At 44.5% G+C, this 18,904-nt stretch overlaps 1 protein-coding gene across 1 annotated transcript in view; it reads left to right on the top strand.

The window, feature by feature from the left end:
* ADCY2 (adenylate cyclase 2) overlaps positions 1-18,904 on the top strand; it is a 278,833-nt gene that overhangs the window by 236,101 nt on the left and 23,828 nt on the right. The window contains exons 17-18 of the mRNA XM_058563511.1: positions 8,639-8,723; positions 13,393-13,551. Of these exons, the coding sequence (XP_058419494.1) occupies positions 8,639-8,723; positions 13,393-13,551 (244 nt within the window). The remainder of the gene's footprint in view (positions 1-8,638; positions 8,724-13,392; positions 13,552-18,904) is intronic.

Raw genomic sequence — 18,904 nt, 5'->3', positions numbered from 1 at the left:
CTTTAGTTCTTTCACGGGATGTTGGTAACATGAGTGTGTGTTGAGTAAATGCAAATCAGCAATTTCACCGTCACTGGTAATCATTGTATGAGAGTTTCTTTGAAGAGATGGTTCAGAAGGAAGATGTGTGTCTTTATTATAGATTACATAGAATATGTATTAGCATACACAATGAGAAGATAAGCAGTGTTTTAAAGAGATGATTTGTGTTATAATCTGTACTGTATTGATAACAATAATCCAGGGTTTCTCACCCTCAGCATTATTGATATTTTGGACTGAATAATTTTCTGTTACAGGCAGGGGAGGGAGGAGGATGGAGAGGCTGTCCTGTTCATTGTAGGTTAGTAAGCAGCACCCCGGCCTCTACCTACTAGATGCCAGACACAATGCCCCACCCCAAGTCGTGACAACCAAAAATGCCTCCGAACATCACCCTGCAGAGCAAAATGGCCCCCTAGTTGAGAACAACTAAATCGATATACACAAAAATATTGGAAAAATAAGTGGTTACATTCGCAAGTTATAGTGCTAAAAATTTCTTATTGGAGATTTCCTAAAATACCCTGTGTAGACAGAGTGTTATCAACTGTGGCAGTTCTCTGTTCTATGAAGAAATTAACTTCCAAGAAAAAATAGGATTGTGTTTACTCTCCCAGCCTTAGGACTGGATACTGTGAGAATGTGAACAGGTTCACTAACTCGGAGTTATGAAAGGTTTCCTGTGATCAAATTACTTCCATGAGCTTGTAATGAATATTTATTCCCTGCTTGAAGAAAAACATTTTAATCCTTATGATGTTCTCCATCTCACATCTTAATAGCAAAACAACGTTTTATATCAACTGTTAGGTTTATTTCTGGATCCACCAGCCTTCAAATTTTTTCTATGAGCTCTTTGCATAATCCTCCATAATATTTCTATATTTCTTTTAACATAAAATAAATGCCTTAAATATTTGCATAGATCTATTGCTCCAGAAAGATGGTTCGTGTTGAGAGCACATGGCCACTTACTTCTCCTCTGGAGGCCCAGTGTCAAGAACGGTGGGCACCTCACTGTGTAAACGTTTCTTACCAATAAGAATACTTTTAGAAACACAACTGCAATGTATTCTGTCCATCTAATTTAATTTTTATTATCCTCCACACCATGAAATCCTAATAATCTGTAATCAAGCTTAGGGTAGTGGAGTTGCAAAAATGTATAATTGTATTAAGGAAATTTTATGATTCCTTTGCCAAGATGAGAATGAAATCAGAAGTTAATTTTCCAATAAATTCTCAAAACCACCAACAAAACATGCTTTAATATTTCTCTACTATATCCAGAGGGCCTCTGGATCGAATCCCTAAGTAAATGTAGCGTTACCAATTTTTACGTGCTTTTACGCACAGCTGACAATGCTACTAAATTTCCCTTTATTAAATTCAAAGCTCCTGAATATGCTACACATCCAAAGCAGAATAAGAAATTAGATTAGGATGTTTCTGATGGGGAGAGAATTACCTCTGGGGATTTGAAAGAGACACCCCTTCTCTAATTAGAACCCCAAAATTGGGAGTGTGGTTATTTGTTTGAAGAAGAGAAGTTTTTACTTTTAGAGCCCTATCGTTTCATTCAAGGTTTTTTGGGTTTGCTCTCTTGGTATTAAGGTTTTATAACAACCTTGGAGCTATGGAGGGCTGACATGAGGAGCCTCAGGGCCCTGCCTTCACTTCCGACAGGAAGCCAGCGTCCTCTCCAGGAGGGTGCGTTCCTAATCTTGACCGTAAGATTCTGGCCCTTCTAGACACAATTCCTGCATGAGCCACCACAATATTCTCAGAAACACTCCTCTGCTGAAAGATGAATATTACTGACATAATAGCATATAATACCTCAAAATTAACAAATTTTCTTAATGTCAGGTTAAATCTAACCCCAAATGAGAGCCCTTAAGAGTGGAAGTTTGGAATTCCATCCTGCTTTCTCCAGCCTCAGTGGATGTTTGATAGAACCCTGCGACTCATGCCAGAGCCAAAACTGATCAATGTCAATGTTTTCTTTTTCTTTTCTGAGATTCAGTAGATTCCCCCATCAAACGACTGATAAAGGTTTCCTTATCCTCTGCCTGGTTTGTTGATGCTGACACAACTCTTTCAGATATGAAACTAGGATCCTTTAAAAAAAAAAAAAAAAAAAAACACTGATCTGGGATGGTGCCTTGAGAGTGAACATCCCTAAGTCCCAAAGCCAGAGAACCCCTTTGAGCAGGGAGCTGACTTCCAGGAGTGCCAGGCAGCACTTCCTTTTCTGATCAAACTCATTTGTGTCATGAAGTCACATGTTTGGTCCTGTTCTTTTTCTGACTTATTTCTGGTAACTCCATCCTTGCCTCCCTTTTCACTCCTGGTTCCCTGGTCCTTTCTCTGTTCTTCTTTCTGGGACCCATGCTTGGCTGTGGCAGTCAGTGTCCTTGCTACCCACCTAGGTCTCTGGACTGGTCCCCATCGGCATTGAGCCCTCCCAGTAGACCTACCCCAAGCTTCTGGCTTTCACCCCTGGGTGTGCCTGAAAATTGAGCAGCCCTCCCCACCCCTGGAAAGATGGAGAGTATCCCCCTGGATGAATCGGTTGGGGCCTCCATTGTCTTCCAGTCTTTTTCTGTGATACATATACTGGGGACTTTAATGGACACTCTCTAATCAAGGCAAGAGCAGGTCTGAACCCAGTACCACTGCGGTATCCACAGTGCCTACAGCTGAGCCTGGCATCTAGCAAGTAGGTGCTCAATAAACCTCTGTTGAATGAATGACTAAAAGCAGAGTGTGCTCCTAAATACTCAGAAGAGCCCAAATACTGGCGGTAATGAAACATCTCACCTCACCTGCTACCCTGGAGGCAGAGGCTCCTTGAAGTTGTGTCTTTGAGTATCCGCATCAGGTTTTGTTTATACCCTTAAATTTCAAGAGAAAATTTGGCGAGGATATCTCTGTTTATAAGACATCTTCTTATAAGGCCGGGCCATCTTCTCAGTACACACTTTGGAGAGCATTATTGTCCTGTATGTGAGTTCACCATGATTCATGTTTCAGGGGCCTTTTCTGTACCAAATTTGACATTGATAATAGACAAGCCAGCAAGGTGGTACAAACCAATGGGGAATTTTTGCCAAGAGGGTTAGCAAAGAACACAGGAAAAGGACGCACTAGAAAAACTCCAGGTCAGAGAATAGTTTAGAAAATGACATCAGATATTCTCATGAATGTGGAAAGCTGACTTTTTAGGAGAAAAAAGAAGACTACTTTAAGAGAGTGTGCCATTAAAGATCCATTCGAATGGAGGGCAGCGATGTCCTAGTACTTAACATTACCTGCCACTCTATGGTTCAGATAAGTCACCTCATGGTGAAGGAAGCTCAGAAGTCTCTGGTCTTTAGAAGGTCCAGAACAAGATGTTTCCTAATTCTTCGGCATTTACATCAGTCCTCCATCTTGTCTCTGAGTACAAGATGTTTTGCTGAACCGATGGATAACAATTCCAGTTCTGGTCCATGAGGCTGTCTCCCAAAGCCCTCAGCCATCGCTGTCCAGGACGCCCAGGGCCCTTCACTTCACCGTGATGGGAGATGGTGATGTTGATGACCATTGATATTGCCGGAAGCTGTCTTTGTTTCGAAGGTACTTCCCTTTCCCATGACAAAAACTTGTTACATAGTCTGCAAAACATTGTCAGATTGTTTCCTGTGAGTTTTTCTCTTGCAGAACTGAAAAGTCTCACGGGATGAGTGTTATCATTCTCTGTGAACCCAGCCATTATGTTAATTCACCTGAAAGCTAGAAATGCGCCCTTAATTCCAAAGAGCTGTGGAGGATGGAGAGCTTGACGGAGGGATAACAGGGAGGCCAGGAGACTAACCGGCTCTGTTTGGGCACTTAGCCTAAGTAAACAAATATTCCGTGGATTTTTACAGTGGATATTTATACAGTGGATAAATAAGGTGCATAAATGAGCAGCAGTCATATTCAATGCCCAGCATCATTCAGAAGCTCTGGATTGTTGCCGGTGGAAATGTCTGCATCATTTTGACTTCCTGACCTTAGCAATGACTACGGTTCAGGAATAACGATGGAGATGCTCCAATGAGCATATATCTCTGAGAGCTATGAGTTAAGCGCTTTCGGTGTGGAATTGTTCCCCTTTCCTTGTGTCTCATGGAAAACCCAACAGCTAGAATTCAAGATATTGTGACATGTTTTGGCAATGTCCCAACTTGGGATCAACTGATAATGAGCTCACTGAAAGTCTTGAGGAAGAACTTCCGCCTTAATCACTCTCAGGAGAAAGGCAGGGAGCATTGCACGTCTACTCCTGTGGTAGACAGTCAGGGGTTATTCCAAAGCACCTGAAATTTCTTTAACGTCTCCTCTTTTAAATTAAAAAAGTACTCCAAATTTGCGTTCTAATCTATAATATATCCAAGTTAATATTGAAAAGATTTTAAGTTACTTTCAAATTAAATATCTCAGCTTGCCCTCCCCTGCCTATTTCCACCCTGTGCCATCTCCAGAAAGTAAGGACACCCATGTTTCTCTGTGGCTGACACCCATTAGCAGCAGTCCTGGGAGGTAGGTAATCTGAGCTGCCTAATTTAACGACAGAAGCAAGTCGTCCTAGGGCTACTCAAATACTCCCAAGCTTTCTTTTCTTCTATAAAAAGCAACCATTAGTGAGCTATTTTGTTACCTAACCTCAAAAAGAAAGCGCCCTGTGATTTGGATCCACCTGCAGGCAGATACTTGATTTATAGGCTGTTCTGTTTGATTTTAGGAGAGGATTTTGAAAGGAGATTTCACAGAACCTGTGCCCATACACTCAATAGAACACATACTTCTTATCATAGTTCTTCAGTTGATGATGCTAAAGCTGTGCACAGCCCCACGGTGTCTTATCGCACTGATGCTGATTGCTTCCCCCTTAAACTCGCTCTTCTCCGCAGATTGAAACCATGACTGCATTAATGAGGGTGCATTATTATCTCCACGGCAAAGGGCCAGCACTCTCTCTCCAGCCCCACTTTTGTCACCTCCCCTGACCTGCAGCTGCCGCCAGGGCTCGTTTCTAGGCATGAGCCTGGCCCTTATTATGTTAGCCTGTTTGCAGTCCCAGAATGTTTTGCTTGGCATATATGAATCCTGCTCTGAAAAAGCAGGAGGCTTCCAGCTGTCTGTCCTTGAATGACATTGGGCCACCTTCCCTGGAAGGTTGCATGGGATTCCATTGAATCTATGTCCAGCCAGGGGAGGAAAGAGTGTCTAGAAATGAAACCCTTTAGGTTTCAAACCAACACGGTTATTTGTCCACTCATTCATTTGTGTTTAAAATACACTTTTATTGAACACCCTTGATATGCCAGGCCTGAATGCTGGAGTCTGAGCATACAGAGATGAATAAAGTATAGTCTCTTTTCTCAAGAAGATCACAAAAACTCTCTGTAAGAAAATCACGTTTCACCAGAAGGCCAAAAGGAGACTTGTCCGGTAACTCAGTGAAGTTCACACAGCATACCCAGGAAACGGGTGAACGCGTTGGCTGGGAGAAGCATTAGGTGGTCCAGAGCTGATATTGGAAAGACTTTGAAGAACTGTGGAGATTCAGAAGCACAGGAGAGGAGTGACATCAGCATCACGGCAGAGTAAGACATCCTCGTTCCCCCACCCCACCCCCACCCCCACCCCCCCACCGCCAACAACAATAAATCGGCATCTATCCATGGACAAAAGTGCCTCTGTGGGAGCTGTGGGATCCAGCACCATACGCCAAAGGGTCCAGGAGGAGTCTCGCCCACCTGGGCATCAGGTAATAGGCATACAGACCTTGGTCCCGGCTGTAGACCCTGCAGTGGCCCATGAACCAGCTCCAGCCCCTCTTGGCCATGGCCCAGGAGCCCCTGGAAAACACTGGTAGCCAGTCACCCATGGACGAGAGAGCCTTTGTGGAGTCCAAGTTTCCAGAGAAAAAGTTCCAGCACACTATTGGGGGAAAAAAAATGCGAGTTTCAAAGCATTGAAATGAATAAGAGGAATAGTTTGACTCTACCCACATCGCCCCTTACACAAGATGGCACAGCTTAGAGCCAAGAGAGATCTTCTCATCCTGGGATTTATCCTGAGGTGGAAAATGAGAGCGTGTGAATGAGCACCCAGCTTCCCCAGCTATGCTGGATGATACCAAAGGGGCCCATGTCTCTCCCGCCCCATCCTGGCATAAGTAGGGGCAGGAAGCGGCTGGGAGAGCAGCAGATGGGTTGCTCGGAGGGCATTAAAGGATGCAGATCCTGCTAACTGGGTCACGGCCTCCATCAAGCAGCTTGCCCATGAGCCACTGGGAACCCCTTGCCCGTGGATTGCCCCCAACTGGCCCACAGGCACCCCCACTGCTCCACGTGCCTCCCCCACATCCCCCTGCCCTGTGGCCAGCTTCCTGTGTGCGTTCCCAATGGCAGCGGAGAGAGTGAGCTTTAGCAGAGGGCTAGTGAGCATGCGCAGAAAGCTGGCCCGAGTATGAGCACCAGGGAGAGACCACACACTTGAACTTGAGCAAGTTTTGTTTGGGGAAACGAAAGGGAGGCTGTCAGCACTTGGCTTGGTGCACTGCAGGGTGCAGAAGAGGCGTAAAGCTCACTTCTTTCTCAGGGAGACAGTGGGGCCTCCTTTGGCTGGTGAGCTTGGATTCTTCCAGCCACAAACGGCTTGGTGGGGAGGAAGAGCCCTTAATGCAGGCACAGCCTTTCTGGAGAGTTCTCTGAGTTCCCAAGCCCTTCAGCCACTGGGACTGGCGATGCTATCTCCTCGTTTCTGCAGGAACCCAACTTTCCTTTGCACCTGGATCTTTCATTCTGTTAATGAAATTCACCAATCTGCATTTCCTTGTCTTTTTCTCCAGCTTCCTCCCTCTCTCCCTTCCCTTATCACACTGTAGTTAATACTAAACGTCATGAGTGCCATTTATGAAGTGTTTCCTATGTGTCAGGCTCTGTGCCGGATATATAAATATTTGACATGTGACCCAAACAACCTGAAAGATAGGTATCAGTACCCTCGCTGGCTGATGAAGAAAGCAAGGCTTGCAGGGTTTGTCCTAGGTCCCACAGCTCCCTAGAGTGGGGGAGCCATGGTCCCAACCTGGGTTATCTCACTTCAGAGCCCACCTGAGCTCTTCAGTGCTGGATCAGTCTCTCTTGTCTTCTCATCAGCCCTTGAACCCTCTATGAGGAAACGGGACAAATCTCAAAACAAGTTCAACTCACAAGCAGAAAGCGATTACCTGATATTTACACTTGAATAACGTGACCGTGCTGCTATGTGACATGGTGTCCATGCATAATCGGCTTTTCTTTTTCACGTCTTACTTACTGTTATATGTGGGAAATAATCATTTCTCAGCTTATGCAGGACTCCCCTGGGAATGGTGGGAGATTGTTCCTTCCATGCTGTGTTAGTCAGAGTTCTCCAGAGAAACAGAACCAAAAGAATATATATATCCTATATATATATGTATATCAGTCAGGAAATTTATCATAAGAAATTGGCTCATGTGATTATGGAGGCTGGCAAGTCCAAATCCACAGAGCCAGTGTCCCAGTTGGAGTCTGAAGGCCAGAAGCTGCTATAGAACCAGGAGGAGCCAGTGTCCCAGTTCAGAGGCAGTTGGGTAAGAGAGAATTCTCTCACTCAGGGGAGGGTGAGCCTTTTCTTCTGTTCAAGCCTTTAACAGATTGGATGAGGCCCACCCACATTATGGAGGGCAATCTGCTTTACTCAATCTACTGATTCAAATGTTAATCTCATCCAAAAAACATCCATGCAGAAACACCTAGTGCAACATTTGACTAAATACCTGGGCACCCTGTGGCCCAGTCAAGTTGACACATAAAATTGACTACCACACATGCCAACTCGATGTATGGGGGTAGTCATTGCCTAGAATGTTGTGGTGAGGATGGAGGGCCCCAGCCAGCACAGTGAGAACTCAGGCAGGGATAAATTACTGATGTCTACCTGGACCTGAGGGGAAATGGGCCAGTTGACCAAGGGTTTCTGTTTGTGTTATGCCTTTACAATACAAAATCACATGAAAGAAGGAATAAGAATGAGTGCCTGCCAAAAAACGTATATGAAACTGTGTAATTCATAGGGGAGAGTAGCTTGTAGAAGTTAAGTTCCCTACTTCATTTTTATACCTCATATGATTGTTAATTTCTAGCGTACTGCCTCTTTCTGAGAGTAATAACTTAAAAAATTGAAGAAATCATGTGTCAAATTATCCATGTTGATCCCAGAGGTATAAAGAAAATATTATTAATATTATGCTATTCTTTCTTTTTATATTTGTTAGAGCTTCGTATAAAGTAAGAAATCTACATTAATTTGGAAGAATTTTTCTTTTGCTAAGCTCTCAAAATAGGCATTATTTTGTTTTGATGCAATCTGGGTTTGAAAACATATTTGAAACGTGTGTGCGTTTATCTGGAGTAGAATGTAGACATGCACTAGAGGTTCTGAAGTTTGTTGATACATGAATTCTAAGTCCTGTGTGTATGTTGTTTTGTTGTATTGTTTTCGTCTGTTTGTTTGTTTCTTTGTTTTTTAATAGACCAGGCATTTGGAAAGACCTAAAGACCATGGGTTCAGTGTCTCTCTTTATATTCTTCATCACACTGCTTGTTCTGGGTAGACAGGTAAGCAGTCTGTTTTTTTAATATAACTTCTCTAAAGTGCTGTATTAATAATACTTCGCTGATATGCATTATAGTTGCTTTCATGCAAACAGATGTTGAAACATCAGAATCATCTTATTGCTTAAGAGAAAGGGGGCAGCATAAGGTGTGGATGCTTACGTATAGACAGAAGGAAAAAGTTTTCTCATTTTTTCTGTAAGAGGCAAACCCAGTGAGTGATAGAGATGTGAATCAATTAACTTCCTGTTAAATCTCAAAATAAATATGTAGGTTTTGTAAGCCTACAAAAGTATCCCCTCAATAGTTGACACTAATTGGAAAAATATCCTCTTGGCTGTGGTTTCATTTGCATTTCAGAATGCATGGCAGGCTTCTTTTTCTTTGAAGTGGGTATGGATACCTTTGCTGTCACTTGCAATCATCCCTAGAAATAGGGTCCTCTGTTCAAAATTTTATTTTGTGATGCAAATGAAATGGTTCCTCCTCCGACCTCCCACCTCCTTCTAGCCTCCCAGCAGAGGCTGTGGGTGCGGGATTTTTAAGGACAATATTCTTCCTGACTGCAAACAAGGACAATCACTCAAAGACTAAAGACTTGTCCCAAACCAGGTGGCTCTGCCTCAACCAAAGTTTGTTTTAAGTTCTTTGATGGCTAGTGTGAAACAGAGAAAGTGATTTATTTGGGAATAACCAACAAAGAGGCAATGCCAGTTAAATTGTACACACATCACTAAACAGTTAAATATGTGGCAAATATCTGAGAGGCAAATTATAGATTGTGCATTTTGGTCTGGCTTCCGTTTCTCCCCAGTAGGAAGCTGTTAATAATCACACAGTCAGGGCAGAGTCCAGATCTGTGACTGCCAGTCCAGTGGCCTGGGAACACTGTCCTCTTTCATCTTCCTGAGCAGTGCAAGTAGCATCCTTCCCCAGGAGCTCACAGCGCAGCCCTCACCCGTCTCCTAGAGCTGAGCTGTCATCCTGCTGCAGAGCATCGGAAGAGCCCTGTCTCCCCAGCATCCTCCCCTGCCTCTGTCCCCGGCACCTGCTCGGGTCTGCATTCTTTGGCTTGCAGTTTTGATAGCCTGCATGTGTCAATTAACCCATTATACTGTGTCCTGTTCTTTTTCTCTGGTTTCGTTTGTTTCTCTGGCTACCTGGTTTTCTCCACAATTGACCAGCCTTCTGTATTCACACGTAGAGAAAAGGCATGTCCTCCCTTAGGAAACCCGGTAATTTAGTTGAAAGAACTGGGCTTCCTTGCAGGATATCACGTAGAGGATCATTTCTTAGGAACCAGCACAGCCATCTCTTGTGTGGGGTAGCCTCTTTCTCCCTTTAGGGCTGGGGATGTTTTGTGCTGCAGTTTTTCCTGCTAGAATGATCTAGAAGAAACTAGAATCAAATTGAATTCTCCCAACATTTTTATTGCTTATTGAGATGATAAGCATGCGATACCACTACATAAATGTTGTTGAATCCAGTGGCTGCTCATTGATCAGTTACTCTCTAATTGATTTAAGATAAATAATCAAAAGTATGCAATCTTGTGGTCGGGCATTAATTTGACACAATAGTGCTGATACCATCTTATAGGGAGTCATTCCTTTTTTGTCACTAATGTAGCATTGAGGAGGCTGACCTTCAGTCTGAAATCATTAAGTGAATGATTTAGTGAAGTCCCAAGTCTTCTGGGCTAACAAGAACTGTGACATCTGTGATATAGTGCTTCTGCAAACCATTCCAGAAATACAAGTATATTATAAACAAACATCCAATATTTGAAATAAGATTTTCAAGTTTCATGAGTATTCATGACCTCAGCGTTATTTATTTTCTGAATGTTTTTTTAAATCATAACAGACATTTTGCAACTTATTTTTGTTGCCATTTGTCCTAATGGCTCCCCTGGCCCATGACCATCTTTTTTGAAATGACGGCAATCTGTTTGCTTTCTGAGCAAATCAGTCTACTAAATATTGCTCCAGGTATCTAAGAAACCTTAATGAAAACATAACACATGTCCTGGATGAGAGCTACAGCAGTACTCTCTGTACTGAAATATGGTCTGTGATAGAAATGCCAGCCAACCCAGGGGCCTCTTTTGAAAAAGAAAGATTCCCTGTGTTTCACCTGAGTTTAAGCAACAGCACACTGCCATCAAGGGTCTGCATTCTAGGTGGGCTCATTCAAGACATGGAACCAGGCAGGTGGCAGTCTAGTGGCCTGAAAGTGAGGCTGAAGTCATGGTGAGAGAGTTCAGAATCCAAGAGTAACTGCAATCATGGCTGCCTGCACCCCGGCCCGGGGACCACTTCTTCTCTCCATGTAGAGAGATGTAAAGCTCTCCAGTTCCTCAGCTTGTTTTCAGAACTAGATAAAGCACAAAACTTCCCTCGAGGCTATGCTGGGATGTGAAACATATCACTGAGGGTCGATGGGGTTCCAGATATGGCCTGGATGCCTCTTCTAGACTTTTCCTGCCTTCTCCCATCATTAGAGCCAGTGAAGAGCACATTCTATGTTGCTAAGTGTGATCTGGGCCCTGAGAACTTGGCGAGTAGCCCCAGACAGAATCTGAGATGGGTGGTGATGTGAGGATAGAAGTTCACGAGGCAGGGCTGCTGTTTTAGCCGACGTGGCACAGAGTCCTGGGCTCCTCTCCAGCAGTTCCCCACCACCACCACCGAGGCACAGTCACGGAGACAGTGGCTTCCCCCAGCCCTCTGCTGGATCTCCTCACATGGCCTCCCCGTGTCTCAGTGTCAAATCTCCCTCTCCTTTCTCTCATAAGGACACAAGTCATTGGATTTACAGCCCACCCTAAATCCAGGATGATCTCATCCTGAGATCCTGAAGTTAATTACTTCTGCAAAGACCCTATTTCCAAAGGTCACATTCACAGTTACCAGGGGCTAGGACTTGGAACTATCTTTTTGGGGTACACCATTAAATCCATTAAAACTGGTTTGGGATAGAAATATTTGTCTTCCTTTGGGAGCCCTCCATGTGAGTTTCTAATGAGTTTCTAATGTACTTGTACCTCAAGGAGAGGATTCTACAGCACAGTGCATTGGTTGGGGAGGTGATAGGTAAAGATTTGGCAGAATGTTGCTTTCAGCACAGTGTAGCTGGTTCCAAAGTGCTCTGATTCCTTTGAGCAGGAGACTTACAAAATGCTTCCTGTGATGCAATAGCAACCACTAGGGAAACCTGAGCAACCTCTTAATACGGTTTAGGGAAACCTTCATACTTGCTGCCTGCCTCACTGGCTCCTTGGTTTCACCTCATGTTTCATTTTTGTCTAATCTTGAGTGTATATCTGTGTCTTCCCAATGCCACCGCCATAGATTCCTTCTGTCATTTTAGTTTTAAAACCAGCCACACTACTGGTTTATCCCCCCCAAAAAATCCAAATAAATAATCTATTCTCCAAGCCAGAAGCCTTTTCTAGTAAGTGTATAGCATGATTTCCATAAATACAGAATGTGGAAAATTTGGCAAAATTTACTATAAACCAATTTTAAGAATAAGTTTTGTGCAATCTTTTTTGAAAAATGTCTCACTATATGAGGTAAAAATAAATGTCACTCTAGAGGAGGAGGAATGATTTTTGAGTGTTCCACACATAGTTTGAATCAAACCTAATTGATGAATGATCATTCTTGCAGTTTTCAAAATGTGAATTTTTTTTAAATTGCCATCTGCATATGAGAGGCCATGTGTGTGTATGTTTTGTTTTGTTTTGTATTGTCATTGGTATAATTAATCAAACCAATAAAATAAACAAGCCCCCTGCATGTAGTTCTTTGCATTTATTTGTCAATAAGTTACTGTCTGTGCTGAAATACACCCTCTCTATCAGGCCCTTCTGTTATAGGAAGATTCATTCAAGGCTATTTCATTATATTAAATTATTCCCATCATAGCAAGCACAAAATTATGCCAAAACCAAAGAGACCCTTCAACAGTAAATGAATCTCTCTATTTCTACAATGTTAATAATAAGCATTTTTTAAAAACATTAAATTTTAATACATTAAAAGCCTGAGCACATATGTTTTTACTAGCAGGCACCATGCTAATTAAATGATATCAAAATGAACTTTTGTCTAAATATAATGTCACCCTCTGAGTACAATGCAATCCCAAATGAAAAAATGCATATTTTTCAATGGATACTTAATTATATAATTTGTGGTAGGGGAAAACTGATTTTCAGATATTAAAGGCAAACTACCACAAATGAACACTATTATTTTTTAAATGTAAATCATCAAACAATGCACTCTCCCTACTAATGTATTTTCCATTTATTCATTATGTATATTCTATTATGCCTCTTTTCAAAAAATAATTCAAGCCGTCTTTTATTAACATAACTATGCAAGAAGCTTTCATGTCATTTGTTTCTTTCAAGCCTCCAATATGGCTATTTTCTCTGTTCCTGAGGCTGGTTCTTTCCCTAACTTGTTTTTCGCAAATCCATGTTAGAGGCTGAATGAGAGACATTTTGGGGGAACAGAGGGCTTTGTAGGGAGGGTGACAATTCTGTCTGGGGTTCTTTTTTTGGTTTTGTTTCATTCTTTTTATTTTCTCTTTAAAACCTCCACTCTCTGGCAGGACGAGATGCCTATTGTTTCTTTACCTCTGTGTCCTCTTGTAACAGAATGAATATTACTGTAGGTTAGACTTCTTATGGAAGAACAAGTTCAAAAAAGAACGGGAGGAGATAGAAACCATGGAGAACCTGAACCGCGTGCTGCTGGAGAACGTGCTTCCTGCGCACGTTGCTGAGCATTTCCTGGCCAGGAGTCTCAAGAATGAGGTCAGATGGTGCGGGGGCCCATGGGTGGGGCGTGGCTTATGGCCAGGAAGGGGTGTGGCTTATGACCAGGAATGGGCGGGGCTCATGGTTGGGAAAAGGCAGTGGGCTGGGTGAGGGCTGGAAACTCCTAGCATCACTTAGATGCCTGTGGCACTTTGAACACCCGAGTATTCAAAATGTCCGATATTGGCCTGAATTGGTCTATTTTCCAGAGGCTATTGATTAGTCGTATAGACGCCAACTGAGGATAGTGAGTTAGAATCACCTGAAACTCTTAGGATGGAGTTGATTTATTATTCGTAGTTTTTCTTCCCCAATCAGGTAAAGTTCTGAGAGGCACTGCAATTCCAAATATGAATCGCAGTGGCCGATTCATGGCCCTCTCTGGTGTGGGAGGTCACCTTCCTTACCACCATGCAATAGAGGCCCAAATCAAGAGAGAAGATTGCACCGTGCATCCCACACACCCACTGTTTCATTGCTCATGACTTCCCTGAGAGCCTTTTAAGGGTTTCAGAATTCCATATGAAATACACTGTTAATTTAGGAGTTATCCCCACAAGAGCAGATCAAGGACGAGTCCACCCATTTGAATGGATGAAATGGAAATTTCATGGAATGTCTAAAGGAATGGATATTTAACTAGAATTGGAAAGACTGGAGTGTCATTTCAGTGTTGAAATGGCGTATAAAATGACACGTCAGGGGGGCCGGCCTCGTGGCTTAGCAGTTAAGTGTGCACGCTCCGCTACTGGCGGCTAGGGTTCGGATCCCAGGCGTGCACCGACGCACTGCTTCTCCAGCCATGCTGAGGCCGCATCCCACATACAGCAACTAGAAGGATGTGCAACTATGACATACAACTATCTACTGGGGCTTTGGGGAAAAAAAAAAGAGGAGGATTGGCAATAGATGTTAGCTCAGAGCCGGTCTTCCTCAGCAAAAAGAGGAAGATTAGCATGGATGTTAGCTCAGGGCTGATCTTCCTCACAAAATAAATAAATAAATAAAACAGTAAAAAAAAAATGACTTCATGAAATTTCTTTAATATTGCTAAATTACAGGAGTCAACAGATGTGTCTACAGTGGGAGTCTATTAATGTAAGAAACATGTGTTTGAGCACCCACTGTGTGCAAAGGCATATGTTTGGTACCGTGAAGTTTTGGAGATGTATGATGTGCAATCCTGTTCTTAGGATATTTTCAGTGAGGCTTGGGAGTGGATAAGGAACCAGGAAACTGATAGGTGGATGAACTCCTTAACAGAGAAGCTCAACCTTGATGATGGTAGAGGACAAAGCAGCCTCCCATGAGAAGGCTGGGAGCAGTATTTTTCTGTCACATATTTAAAGTTGACATTAAGAAGAAGGTGCCAGGTGGTGTGTGAAATGCTCGACATTGTCACTCTCATCTTCCTGGAAGTGTGCTGGTGTGGTGAGCTGGTCCCGCGGTCTCAGGACTATGGACCATTCACTTTCCTCTTTCTTCTCCTGGTATTTTCTGCATCCAGGAGGTTATTCAGCAACCTATTTACCTGTGGGTCACAGATAATGAAATCACTACATTTATTAAGAAGGAACCATCTGTTCTTATTAACAATATAAAAACTTCTTTATGTCCATATGTCTGGCTATCGGTGTGGCTTATAAATTCAGCATGTACTGAGCATTGCCCCTGCCCTGTGGCCAGGCTGATTCTGGGCCTGGACACAGAGAGGAATGGGATAGAAGTGGCCTTGTCCCCAGGAGGGGACAGCAACTTGTCTCCAAAGGCCCTGACAGCATAATTGTGGGAGTCCACAAAGGCCACCACTGTGAGGAAGTGACTTCTGAACCTGCAAAGAAAGTATTAGAAACTAGCAAGGAGACGGAAGATGGAGAGAGAGGGAGAGGACACTCCAGGCTCCAAAGGGCTTCTTCTGGCCAGAGGCCAGGACAGCGCCCAGTTCAAGACCTGAGAAGGCCCTGGGTTGAGCCTTGCAGGCCCTGCAGACCTCTCCCTCCCCCTCCCCACATCTCCCTGGGCCAGGCCTGAGGAATCGCTGGATTCTCTCTGTTCTTTCCTGCTTTCCTGACTTATTCTAAGCAAGCATCTGAGCACAGTTGCCCCCTTGGAAATCCTAAGGAAAGGCAGCGTGGAGAAGGAGAATAAAGCCTACAGCTAGACAGTGTGGGCTCCAATCTTAGTACCAACATTCTCTATCACGTGAACTTGAGCTGGTTACTTCCGGGACTGAGCCCCGGTCTCCCCATTCATCAGAGGAAAAGAATTGAGCCTTACTTTGCCTTAAACAGAGCAGGGGACATTTACACGTTCGTCACACTGAGTGTCCCTCCCGGTGAGGCGGGAGTGTGACAGAGCGGGGCAGAGTCCCTCATCCACACAAGGGGGACATACCTGGCAGAAAGGGCTGCATCTAAGCACAGGTGCTGGCAGCACATTGACTCATCCATTTACTGAGTGGCCTTGGGCCACTCCGTGTGCCCAACCAGTGACCCTCCTGCCACTAACACAACTCTCAGGCTCTCCCAAGAGAGGGTGACATTTCCCCCTCCAAGTCTCCTCATTAGTGCTGCTATTTTAAGAATTAAAAACACACACAGGTCTCCTACAGCCATGAGGGGGGCCTCATGGGAAAAGGCAGCAGAGTGGGGGCAGGGCGGGTGGTGGATTTCAGCCCTGGCTCTGGGGCAGCCTTACTGTGTGGGCAGTTTGGGAACTTTCCAGGGACAAAGAAGGAACCACACATTTAGATGAAACCAGCTCTGTGCCTTGTTTCCTCATCTGTCAGATGAAGAGGGTAAATTCCTTGGGAGCCTCATCCGTGGCCACGTCATCCCTGTGTGTCTATATGGACCTGTCTCTAGGCACTAAAATAATTTCCCCCCTGCGGACAATCAGTACCCGGTCACCACACTCACAGCTGTGGCTCGAGAAGATATTGAGTAAACATATGGCTGACCCAGGCAGCCTGCAGCCCTTAGGAAAACAAACAGGAGCTCAGTTTCAGAGCTTTCCAAACTCGCTTTGCCACAAACGACTCCAAGGCCCATCACAGCCATATCACGGGTCTTTGGTTTTCGCTCAGGGTCCCGTGATCCCCACACATCATTAGTTTTGTACTCTCTAGCTGCTGACCTGACTGCTCAGGAGGGTAGAGTGACACACTGATTCTTAAATTGAGGGCATCAGACTGGTGAGACCATCCTTGAAATGATGGCTTCATTCTGCACAGCTGTCGGCTGCCAGGTTCTCTGTATTTAGTCAGACAACACAGAACTCCCCTTGGCTGTAACTTGCCATATTTTACTGCCAGTTTTTGTTGGTTAGGTCAAATAAGGGGGGGGGGGGCGGGGGCTGGGGGCAGGGAGCTACCCAAGCAGCATCTGTAAGTCTTGGAGATTAAAAAATTACAGAGAGCCCCAAAGGGGACCCTGCTGCCAGAGCAGCCCGCGCCGTCTACTCAAGACTCTGCACGCCCAACAGGGCGCGTTTTGCTCTCCGGTGGCTGAAGATCAAACAGTCGGTGTAGGAGATTCTGTTAGCCGCTATGCTCTTGGGAAAAATCCTGAATGCAAAACAGAGCCTGCTGTAAAGGGTCTGAACAAGAAAGAGAATCACTAACCTGCTGCCTAAAGGGGTGAGAGCCCCCACCGTGAGTCCCGGGAAGGAAGGGTTTTGGATTTTTGTTTTCTTCCCAAGAACTCGTCACAAGGTTATCATAAAGAGACTCATTTGAATGTATAAACCACAGCAAACTCCTGCCCTGAACTTCTGACTTCCCGACACCTTGGCTGCCTAACTTCTTCTGTCCCAGTGAGACCTTCCTGTTCTCGATTGACTTCATCAATCGGACAGAAGATTCTGGACAGAGGAACCCATTCCCTGACCTAGCAATGTGTAATGCTAACCTCCTCACCCCAGGCCAGGCAGCTGAGATTGTTTGACCTTCTGCAGCTAAACAGCAATGCTGTCTGTGCTATTTAACAGCGTAGATATGGTCAAGGTTGCTGGGTCCTCCACAGTGTCAGGGTCAAATAGATGTGCCCTGGGTGAGCTCTCTCTCTCCTGCTAAGGCCAGGGGAAGGTCTAGTTGTTGTTGCACCTGCAGGACCTGGAGCAGGATCAGTTCAGCTGGATTCCAGACCCTACATGGCAGAGCATGGGGAACACTGGGAACCAAGAGAGGTCCCTACACCCAAGAGCAGGGCTTCTCAGAGTGAAGGGATGCCTGTGGCACCTGCTAAATGTGCCGTTCCTGGGCGCCCGGCTAGCTTTCCTCTACCTGCCAGGCGCTGCTTGGCAGCTGAGAGCAGAGGTCTGGTCCCAGCAATGGCACTTCTTAGCTGTGGGACCTTGGGCCTCCCTCCTCTTGGAGGCTATGACTAATTTTAAAAGCAATAATTCATGTAAAACTCTTAGAGCTGTGCCTGGTGTGCGGTAAACACTCAATTTTAGTTATCTTTTAATAAACTATCCAAACTTATATAAAACTTAAGAGTCACCGCCCGCCAGAATTTATCAACGGCTTTCAAGCAAGGCTTCTTCCCCCAGCTTTTCGGGGCCTGAACAGAGTGGAGAACATTTTGCCTGCCTCCATACCCCACAGCATCCACCTTCCCAGCTCCTTCTCAGTGGGGTGGCCTGGGCACTCAACACTTCTGAATGCAGAGACCTGGGGTTAATTTTAGAGCTTGGGGTGAATGGGAGCACACCTTTCAGTCCCATGGTAAAGGTTACCACTCCTTGGTTTTCTGGAACAATCCTTGGGAACGCAGCACATGTCTTAGGCCAGGACCCACATTAACAAAGAGCCTACGGGCATGTCGTCCTGTTTCTTCTACTCACCTGTATGGATGTACAGAGGAAATTAATATCCCTTCAGAAACAGAGAGTAAAGAATGATTTAATCACAATAACAATTCCAAAAAGCTTTTATTTCAATGAAAAACTGTTTCCTATGCATGTGCTCCGAGCGAGTGGGCAGAGAGCTGCTGCTTGTGTCCGAGCCCAGTTTGCAGGCACGTCTTCTTCCTTCCTGGGAGCAGCGAGGGACATTTGTTTTATAGTCACATATCACATAACGACGTTTCGGTCCGTGATGGACCACATATATGACGGTGGGCCCCTAAGATTGGTACCATAGAGCCCAGACGTGTAGGAGGCTATACCATCTAGGTTTGTGTAAGAACACTCTGTGATTTTTTTTTTTTTTGTGAGGAAGATCAGCCCTGAGCTAACATCCATGCTAATCCCCCTCTTTTTTTGCTGAGAAGACTGGCTCTGAGCTAACATCTATTGCCAATCCTCCTCCTCCCCCCGCCCCAAAGCCCCAGTAGATAGTTGTATGTCA

The sequence above is a fragment of the Diceros bicornis genome, chromosome 20 (genome assembly GCF_020826845.1).
Source record: "Diceros bicornis minor isolate mBicDic1 chromosome 20, mDicBic1.mat.cur, whole genome shotgun sequence".
Classification (NCBI taxonomy): Eukaryota; Metazoa; Chordata; class Mammalia; order Perissodactyla; family Rhinocerotidae; genus Diceros; species Diceros bicornis.
Note: the sequence above shows the minus strand (reverse complement) of the source record. Positions and strands in the feature narration are given on the sequence as shown.